This window comes from Populus alba, chromosome 5 (assembly GCF_005239225.2).
Source record: "Populus alba chromosome 5, ASM523922v2, whole genome shotgun sequence".
Lineage (NCBI taxonomy): Eukaryota > Viridiplantae > Streptophyta > Magnoliopsida > Malpighiales > Salicaceae > Populus > Populus alba.
In genome coordinates this window covers 23,135,547-23,145,585 of record NC_133288.1, presented here as the reverse complement: position 1 = coordinate 23,145,585, position 10,039 = coordinate 23,135,547, and the positions used below count along the sequence as shown (strand labels likewise).

The 10,039-nt window shown below is 34.7% G+C and overlaps 1 protein-coding gene across 1 annotated transcript; it reads right to left on the bottom strand.

Moving 5' to 3' along the window:
* Nucleotides 1-7,208: 7,208 nt before the first annotated feature.
* On the bottom strand, nt 7,209-8,399 carry LOC118061859 (uncharacterized). Its single transcript, XM_035075464.2, has one exon. The coding sequence runs from the start codon at nt 8,032-8,034 to the stop codon at nt 7,396-7,398; it is 639 nt and encodes a 212-aa protein (XP_034931355.1). The 5' UTR covers nt 8,035-8,399; the 3' UTR covers nt 7,209-7,395.
* Nucleotides 8,400-10,039: the final 1,640 nt, after the last annotated feature.

The following is a 10,039-nucleotide window of genomic DNA, read 5'->3' as shown; positions in this document are numbered from 1 at the left end:
ACATAATCATGGTTCTAATTAAGATTAATTTCTTAATTTGTCCGTGTGCATGTATGTGTGTGAATACGAGGTTATATTTGCTTTCGGTTTGGGTTTTGCTTCGATGATAGTTTAGAACAACAAGGTTGCCATGTAATTATTATTCAAACGAAACAATGTTTTGATGCCGCTGGAAAATCAAAGGTAGGTTTCTTTTTGAACACGTGGTAAAGCTAGTTGAGTCCCCAGGAATTAGAGGAGAAGAGCGAAGCCATTGCAGTCATGTCCAGAACATTAATTTTGGCCCCCACAGGAACAGAACTTAGGTTTGTGCACGCTTCGGTGCCTTTTTAGCTTAATTATTCAATAATTCAAGGCCTCCCCACCACTATACACTTTCCTCTCCACCTTGGAAAAGGGTAGCGAGCACACGCAGAAACAGCAACAAAAAAGCACGCTGTTTTTTTGAAAGAAAACATGCCATAAGTTTTCATCAAGACATCAAAATATAAAGCTACTAATCTGAAAGAAACAATTAACTATAAACGTTCGATATGGAAGAAGAAAAACACAGTTTTCTCAGCTTTGCATCGAGCCAACTGCGCCGGGAAAGAGCATCTGCACTTTTTATGTCGACTCATTGCAAGAACAAAACAAAATGACAGGATCTCCCCCACATAATTATATATTCCTCTTTCCTTTATGAAAAGCAAAGCCTGCCTTTTGTTCTTTTGATAATGGGTTGCAATCATGTCATTGCCCCATTCAAATGTGCCTGCTTCGATCGATCGAACGCATGACTTCATTCACATTCATGGCAGAATTAGCTGGCTCTCCCTCATCATCACTGTATCTCGTCTTGGTCTCCATACATACAGGTTTACCGGGCATATTAATATGATTCCTCTAACTTATCTGTGATTAATATATTGTTCGAATGGATGCCTTCACATTCCATTTCCACCGCGGAATATAATAGATTTTCTAATGACTTTCTTTTCTTTCTTTCTTTCTTTCTTGGTAACATGGTATGCATGTATATTCATATAAATAATCGGGCCGGGTTTAGGAGCAAAATCTAGTGCTCGCACCTATAATAATTAGTGGAGGATGGAATCTCTCTTTGCTTTGTATCGCACATTTTATTTGAATTTAAATATTTAAATTATGTATGACTGGTCCATGATATTAATTACATTATACAGGTTTCTTTTTGTCGTGATGGAACGTAGATACGACGAACCTTAAGACTTATGGCGCCCAGGCTGTTAAATATTAGCTGACTATACACTAAAAAAAGGAGGGCAAAACAAAAACGCTTGTCATGAGAGTGACAAATGTCGATGGAGTTGGGTACAAACAAGCTTTTACATGGGGGAGGGGGACAGGTATAGTTTTTGCTGTTAAAGTGGAGGTTTCTATCTCAACATGCCACGTAATTAGGAAGGGTTAGTGGCAAACTTGTAGGGGCAAATAGTTGCATCCTGTTTCGCTCAAAAGTGAATATTGATTGAGAATTTACGCATCCATTTGACTTTTGCATCAACTCCAAATATTTCTCCTTGGTGCCTTTTGCATTTTGACGCAGCCCTTGTGCTGTAGCCTGTAGCCTGTAGCCTGTAGCCTGTAGCAGGAGCTTCTTGCCTTTTGCTCTTCCCCCTTCTTCGTTGTCGCCGCCTCTAAGAAAAACAACTTTGGGCTTAGCCTCCTAAAGCATAGCCTTTGGGCTTGAGTTACTAACAGGCCCAAACAAAGATTCAACGGTCAGCCTGTACCTTTGAGGCCAGATCTTCCCACTTCACAAATCTGGATCCCCAAACTTCACTTTTGCTTCCAATGTCCCCATCATCTCCTCCTCCACGTATCGCTTCCATGATTTTAAATATTTCAAGCCGTTATTGGATTTCATCTGCTTAGCGCATGTCTTGGAGTATATTATATATTATTTTATAAATTATTTTTTATTTAAAAATATATTAAAATAATATTTATTTTTAATATTAATACATCCAAACAATCCAAAAACATATACAAATTAATTTAAAGCTAAAAACACTATTAAACCACAATAACAAACAAGAACTTAATAAATGGGATATGTAATTCCCAAGATTTCTTTTCTTTTCTTTTTTTCTCCAACCATGCAGTAACCTTTCAACAACAACGAAGGATATATGGTTTGATATTTGCATTTACAATGTGTTTAGTTAAAAGCTTTTTTAAGATATGTTTGGATTGTTGAAATATCAAATCTTAAATATTTTTGGATGAACTTGATATGTTAATATTGAAAACATAAAAAAAATTATACAAAAATAGCAAAGTTTGATATTTTTTCAATCCACACATTTATTTATAAAAACATTAGCATCGCATTATGAACATTACAATACATCATAGATGCAAATTGAATTACAAACTCATTAGATCCTCTATTAATATTTTCCTTTGCTCACTTTTGCATTGGAACTCAAAATAATACCTTCATGTATAGTTTAATCTAAAGAAAATATCAATTATAAACTCCTTTGTAAACATGGGACTGAAAGCAGTAAGATTTTGTCGAGTAATGCAAACTTGGAATGAAGAAAAATAAATAAAAAAAATAATAAATAAGACAATTAATGGAGAGGATTACTTCCACAAATAAATCTAAAGGTATTGTAGAAGCTGAAAAAAGATTTAAGAATTTTGAATTTAAAATTCATAACATCAGTGAAATGATAATGGATTTCAATAGATTAAAAAAAAACATAAAGGATTAAATGAAGGGTAAATGGTCAAAATAAATAGCCCTTCCATGTTTCTCTCTTATAAATTGATGGGTCCAGTAGCAAATGAGAGGAGAAAAATCAAAACATTTCATCTTTTTTATTCTTCTTCTTTCCTTCAAGTATTAACGGAGCTTTAACTTAGGAAAGTAGAAGTGAGGGTTTCTTGTAAGAGATTAACATCAAGAAGTTTTGGGTTAAAAAGAACGTGAGAGAGAAAGAGGGTATGATTAGAGAGAGAAACATGGTTGTAGAAGGAGGAGGAAGATTGCAAGGAACTCTTTTAAAATCATTAGGTAAAGTGTTCTAGTAACTCAATTTCTTGCTAAGTTGTGTTTTAATACTAAGAGGAAGAAAATCTTTAATTTATGATTTTCTAGGGTTCATGTGATTTTGAATGGAAATTTCAAATTGAATGACCTTATAACAAGTTGGGGTGGTAAAGACATGAACAAAGATTTTTTTAAAAAAAAAAGGCTTTGAAAAACAAAATCTTGGAGAATTTAATCAAGTTGTGGTTGTCCATGGAAGAGATATATTAGGACTGAAATTTATGAAATTATATGTTATTAAAATGAATTGAATGTTTAAATGTGTGTAAAATCATTTTAGGATTAAGAAAAACATCTAGTTGTTTGCCAAACTTATGTTCTCCACGAAGCTAAAATTTCAGACAAATTTATCACTTGTCTTCTGACAGAAATTAGAAATTAAAAATAATGGCATTTTGGATAGGTTTCTTCATAAAAGTTATAGATATGAATGCTAACTTTCAAATAAAAGTGGTCTTCACAAAAACTGGTCTTGATATCTAAAACTTCTAATATCAGTTAAACACTAAGTAAAGATCTAAACCGACATAACTCCAGAATAGATTTTAGATGTTACTGTGATTTGTTATTTTAAGCTTTCAAACGGTATAGTTAGATGTTTTGTTCTTTATAAAAGTTGTAGTTTTATATCTTAGCTTTTTAACAAGACAAACTAAGCCCAATAACTCCATTTATGATCAAAACACCAAACAATATTCATGTTTGGTTATACTAAATCAATATGGATTTGTCATTTTTAAGTTTTTGCTTGAAATTAGGTGTAATTTCTTGTTTGGAGGGGATAATTATTTTGTGAATAAGCATAAAAAATACATTCTTAAACAAATAATGGGTGAAGCTTAGGTATGACTATGATTTGTGTAAAATAAACTATAACATATTGTATGGGCTTGATAACATGTAAAGTTGAGGAAAGAATGGAAGAAGAGTGTTAATGAACATAAGGCCTATATTTCAGCCAAATGGAAAAGTTACGGGACGTTCTTCATTTGTGTATCTTGTATATACATGCTTAATATAAATCCCTTTTTAGTAAAGTTATGGTGACATGGAATGAGATTGTGTATTAAACCAATCTTAAAAAATCAAAGGATATGCATGATTTATACATGGGTTGTAAATAATGAGATTAAAACTGTTATTTATATTAAATGATGAAATAAATAAAAATGTTGATAATTTAATGTGATTCAGAAGAAACTTCGTTAAAAGTTTAATAGAGTGTATGTTACATTATTCAAAAGATAATAATTAAGGATGTCATATAAAATAATTAATAAGTTATTTAGCTTAACAATCGATAACAATCATGACTTATAACGGACAAGGTGGATATGAGTTTTTCACTGCATTGACAGGTTAATATTTGAATATTAAATTAGGTATACTGACAAAGTTTAATAGAAAGGAGTTAATGTTTGGGAAGCGTTACGGTTTATAACAAATAGTAAGAAGGTAGACGTGCAGAGAAAAGGAGATGAGAAAATTGTTCCTTGCCCCTCAAGAAATAATCAATTGTATTTAATCATGGCACTGAACATTATCAAGGAAATGAGTAGTGGCCGGAGATTAAGAGATATGCATCAAATCTCCATGCATGTTTGAAGGGTTCTTTCTGGGTCCTCGTATTGTTCATCGTCTAAATGAATCATCAAGCTGGAGTTTGTTTACTATTAGTGTTGCGGTCCCTAGATGTGCTTTGGAGGGCACAAATTTGATACCAATTACATGCATGAATGATCCTTTTGAGTATGAACATAAATATGATTTTCATCACGACGACGTGTACACATATCCATCGATCCTTATGTGAGTGTACGCGTGTATAATGATCGAACTTGAATAGTCAATAAATTTAAAAAAAATGTTGGTATGAAACCATATAATAAGAGCGTTGAACATGCCAAAAAAAAGAAGCCTGGGTGACGTTTAGCGTTCCATTTACCGTGTATGGCAGGGGATTGTTGACCTCCATCAAATGATTACGACCGTAAACTAATTGCGGCAAGCTGCATGATTTATGGTGCATGCTCTCTTGGTTAAAATTTAAGGACTCCTGTTTTCAGACTTCAGCGGCGTGATTAACTGTTTTCTTGGTGACACGTATTAAAACTAGGTTGTCATCGGAACAGGCTGTACTTGTAGTAGTAATCAATATTTGTGGATGCCGGCGGGAGAGGTCAGAGCGAGCAGCGCGGGTTTTTCTGACATGGGATAATGGATGCCCTGGGCAACATTCAACTTGCATTAATCAATGCATGCTCTCAAACCGTGAACTAGTGGGACACCGAATTTAAAAGATAAATCACATCTTTAGCAGGATTAATTACTTCAGCTCCTACAGTCTATGATCACGGTAGTAGTGAGTTTTTCTTTTCTTTTTTTTCCAAATGCATGAGCGTAGGAGAATCAGACATTACAAGAAAGAAGTCAAATTTTAAAGTTGATTCTTTTCATCTTTAGCAGTAGTCTTAATGCATTGCCAATAAACCCAGCTTAAATATTGTAATGCATTTTTAGCAGGTATATCATAGAAGCTGCAGTCTGGGATTATACGGGTTGGTTTTTAATGCAATGTTCATGTAAAGACCTTGAATCTAATTTCTTTACCTGAACCCAGCCCGAATCTACTCGATTTCAGGTATCCACCAAGTACTTTTTTTATTACTAAAGAGCTCTCCAGAACCCACTTTTCCTCTTGATCTCAACATGGCTACTGACGTTCATCTTGAGCAAGAAATTAAGTTCGTATCCTTTCTGAACTTCACTAGAATTTCTGGGCTCCCAAGTAATATCCTAAACCATGAAACTTGATCATTTTTTTGCTTTTCATTTTCTATAAAGGTATGAAATGCGACAAACACTGCCTGCCTCAACAGTACATGAAAAACAACCGGAAGACAACTGTAAGAGATCTGTGAGCAAGAGTAAGAAGAGAGCCTTTGCTCTCCACAGTCTGGAAAGACTAGACTGACCAAACGGCCATTCAGACAATAAATTAACACACATACCAACTGAAGACGATGGTGAGTGCTGGAAAAGATCTAAAAAAGCAGTGTAATACTGATCAAACAAATCATTCTTCTTTCTTTCATGGCTTCTGATGAACTAGCTAGCTCCTCTTTAAATTGAGTAACTTCAAGAACCCAAAAGGATTTCTCTTCTCTATGTTTCAAGAACTAGCTATATCTTCAAATGGTCTACGAAGTGAGTTTGATTTGGTGTTAAAATGAAGGCCATAGCTAGACAAAACAGCACGATATTGTGATTATCATATAAATGAATGAGTCACAAAAAACCAAGGTGACGCATGAGATTAATGTAGATGGTCTGTACGGTACTGCAGGGGCAGCTAGATAGCAATTATCGTTGAACAATAACTGCGTTTAATGAAAAATATCGTTGCTTCTCCTGTACATATGTTTGACTTTCAAAACCCAGGACGGGGTTCCCGTGTGAAAATCTTGCAAAAGAAGAAAAAAATCAAGGACATTGAAATTAGCTAGAAAAGTTCCTAACTTGTGGCTGTCGTTTTTGAAATGTGTGTGTACGCGTTTCAAACGGCAGCTAACGGTGGTGTCGTTTTGGAGTTTGGTTAGTGGTAGTGGTTTTTTAAAAATATTTTTTATTTAAAAATATATTAGAATAATAAATTTTTAGTTTTTTAAAATTAATTTTTAACATAAAAACAATATAAAAATAAAGAAAATAGTTTTAAAATGAAATTCAATTTTTTTTTCTAAAAAAACACCTTCACATTTTTCCCTACCTTTCCGGACAAAACCTTTTTTTTTCCGTTAATCAAAGTAACTTGAAATAAATATCTTTTCTTCTTTAATGAATTTGTTTTTGGCATTGTCCCACCTGTTACATTATTTGAAAAACCAAAATTTTAAAATATATATATATATATATATATATATTACAGTTTTTTAAAAAAAATATAAGCTCTTATCTTAATTCAAGATTAAAAACATAATAAAATCAAAAAATATAATCAAAATGTACATCACACTAATATAATATATTTATATAAATTAGAGTAATCCCGGTATAAGAAAATTAAACCTCTAGCTGTAAGATTGATAATTATCAAACAATCAAAGTCCGTGTATGCATCTGCAAGTGAGAAAAAAGCTATGCGTAATATTGTTTTTACATAGAGAGTATAAATTTATACGATACAAATTGAAAGGTAAAATAATATGAAAGGAAAAAACTAACGAAATCCTAAGTTTTTTGTTTTCTTTCAAAATCGGATTGTATTCCTCCCGTGATCAAGCTAAGAAAGAAAGAAATGAATGAATCCTTGACTAAAGAACGGTCCCTTCGTAAATGGTGGTTAATCTGAGCTTAAAGGAACGAACAGCCAATTTTGCTCGTCTGGAAGTATATTTTTGAAATTTTCTAACAGAACCGGATCTTGAAAACACAATGGGATTAGCTTGCTGCCGCTTCGGGACCTGTGGCTTTGGCTTCCTATCAAGGCTGATTTTGACAACGTTATGTCCCTGGTGTTCATGATCAGGATTAACTAACAAAACAGGAGAAATCCGGGCCTTCTTGCTGCGACGGGGGTCCTTGTTAGAGGAGTTTTGAAGGGCTAGGCTAGCTTTGACAGCCAAAGCTGCCATATCTGAAGAGGTTAGCCTGCGTTGGAGCTTTGATTTAGGAAGCACAAAATAGATCTGATCGGCATGGAGAGGGACATCTGAATCCAGGGCAGGAATGTATTCATCGTATAATAGAAGGTCGGAGTTGCAGAGAAACCAAGATGATGTCGATGAAGAGGAGGAGGAGGAGGAAGCAATTTCAGCCTGAAGAACTTGAGAAACAAAGGCAGGGAGATAGTATTCGCGAAGATCACCATGAATTGAAATAACTTTGGCGGTTTGAGGACGAACTTGCTCTGAATCTTCACCCAAGAAAGAGGAAGAAAAACAACCACCCATCTGGTATTCCCTCTATTTGATTCCGAGGCCGGGTTGCAGCTGTTCTAGAAGAGAGACGTGAGATGCTGGGAAAGGGTATTGATTCGTCAGTGCTGGAGAAGATTGGAGGAGGAGGAGGAGGAGGAGGATAGCTAGATACAGGGTGTGTCGTCAAGGAGAGAATATGAAGGGAAATTGCGGAGCCCTCGCTATTAATAAAGTAAAAAAGTGGGTGTGTTGTAATGGATGGTATGTTGGGGGTGATGAAGTAGCATTTTCAGACGTAGAGAGACGTAAGCAAGGCCGTCATAAAGGCAACTAATTCCCTTGTGTTGCCATGGCAGAACTTACTTTTCAAATACACATCCCCGCTGACTGCATGTTTATTTTCCCTGTCTTTTTATAGCAATGACCAGGAAATGATCAATAATAATAGAACTCAGCTCCAGTGTATTGGTCATGTACTCTACTCAGCAATGACGTGGTACGCGGCTGGGAGCATCAACAAGTCAACAACTCCGAGTCCGAACACCGGGACTGGAAGGGAAGGCTTAAAGTTGAGCCGCCAACGCCGACGCGTCTGCGAGCCTGCAATCGCACTGTACTGCGCCGCCCACGGAATTGTTGGTCTTCATGTTAGTCCAACGGGCCTAGTAGTGATAACAGCCCAGCACAGGATCATATTCTTCTTTCCCATATTATCCATCACCTTGGGTGCTCATAGAAATGAGCATTCGTTCGCAATTGGAGACCAGCACTCCCTGGTTTCATACTCGACTGCTTTCGAATTGTCAGACAAGGAATGGTTCAGTCTACTCCATCCCATGTATTCCAATTTCCAACACACACACAACACATGTAAGAAACTCACGGGCCAGTGTTGTCTTCGGTTTAAATAACAAATAAATCATATGAGAAACACGCCAATGCTGACTCTCCCCTGCGAATGCTCCCGAGCTTTGTTTGGCTCGGCTTTTGTTTCTTATGGAGTGAAAATAAAGAGTGTTTGAGGAGACAAAAACAAATTATAAATCATTTATGTCTATTAGTTGAGTTTCCTCTGCATGATATTTGATGCAAATCCCTACGCACACTCGTGCTTTGTTGGATCAATATGTTAATTTGCTTCAAATTTCCCACATGCACACTACAAGGTTGTAACTCAACGGGGAAGTTGTTGATGAGTTATAATTTAATTAATATTATTGACTTTATTTATCTCTTTTAAAAGATTTCGAATTCAAACATTTTCATTTATATTAAAAAAACAGAGAGATTTTTAGTCTGCTTGTTCTTTTATTTTATTTTGATTGTATCAACCTTTTTTATTTTTATTATAATACCATTTTTCAGAGTATTAGTTAGAATGTTTACGACCCGCAATCCAATAATTCATATGTTTTTGACATCTTCGTGTTCAATGTGAAAGTTAAATGAGAGAAGGAAAACTTGATAAATCAAACTAGATTAACTTTTACGCTTTAACTTTTTTTTCTGACTATATAATTTAAAAAATAAAATAATTATTTTAACAGATAGGTATTGTCATATACTTTTATATGCCTATATATATATATATAAGATGAATGGGATTTTAATTAAAAAACACAGTAACAAAATCTGACTAAAACCCATTAAAAAAATAAACTTTTAAGAATTAGTCTTACTCGTACCCAAGCATATTGAATATTTCAAAACAAGCGTGCAGCTTGCTAGGTCAAGCTCTCTCTCGCTCTGTTTTCTTCATTGTTTTGGACCTGAATCTCCCTGTCTTGAACTGAAGCGCAAACTCCTCGAAAAGATGAGATCCAATTGAAACAAGCTCTACATCTTTAGAAACAAGAGCACCAATATGAAATAGTATTGGAGCATGCTTAAAATTATAATAAATTAGCGATTGTCATCCTTTCTTAAGTGGGATGATGTCATTAACATGTGCTTCAAAAAATTCAAAGCAATCAGGACTAAAATAAAAAATGTCAAAATTTGGAAATGTCATGTCCACGAGGTCCACCGTAGCTTCGCA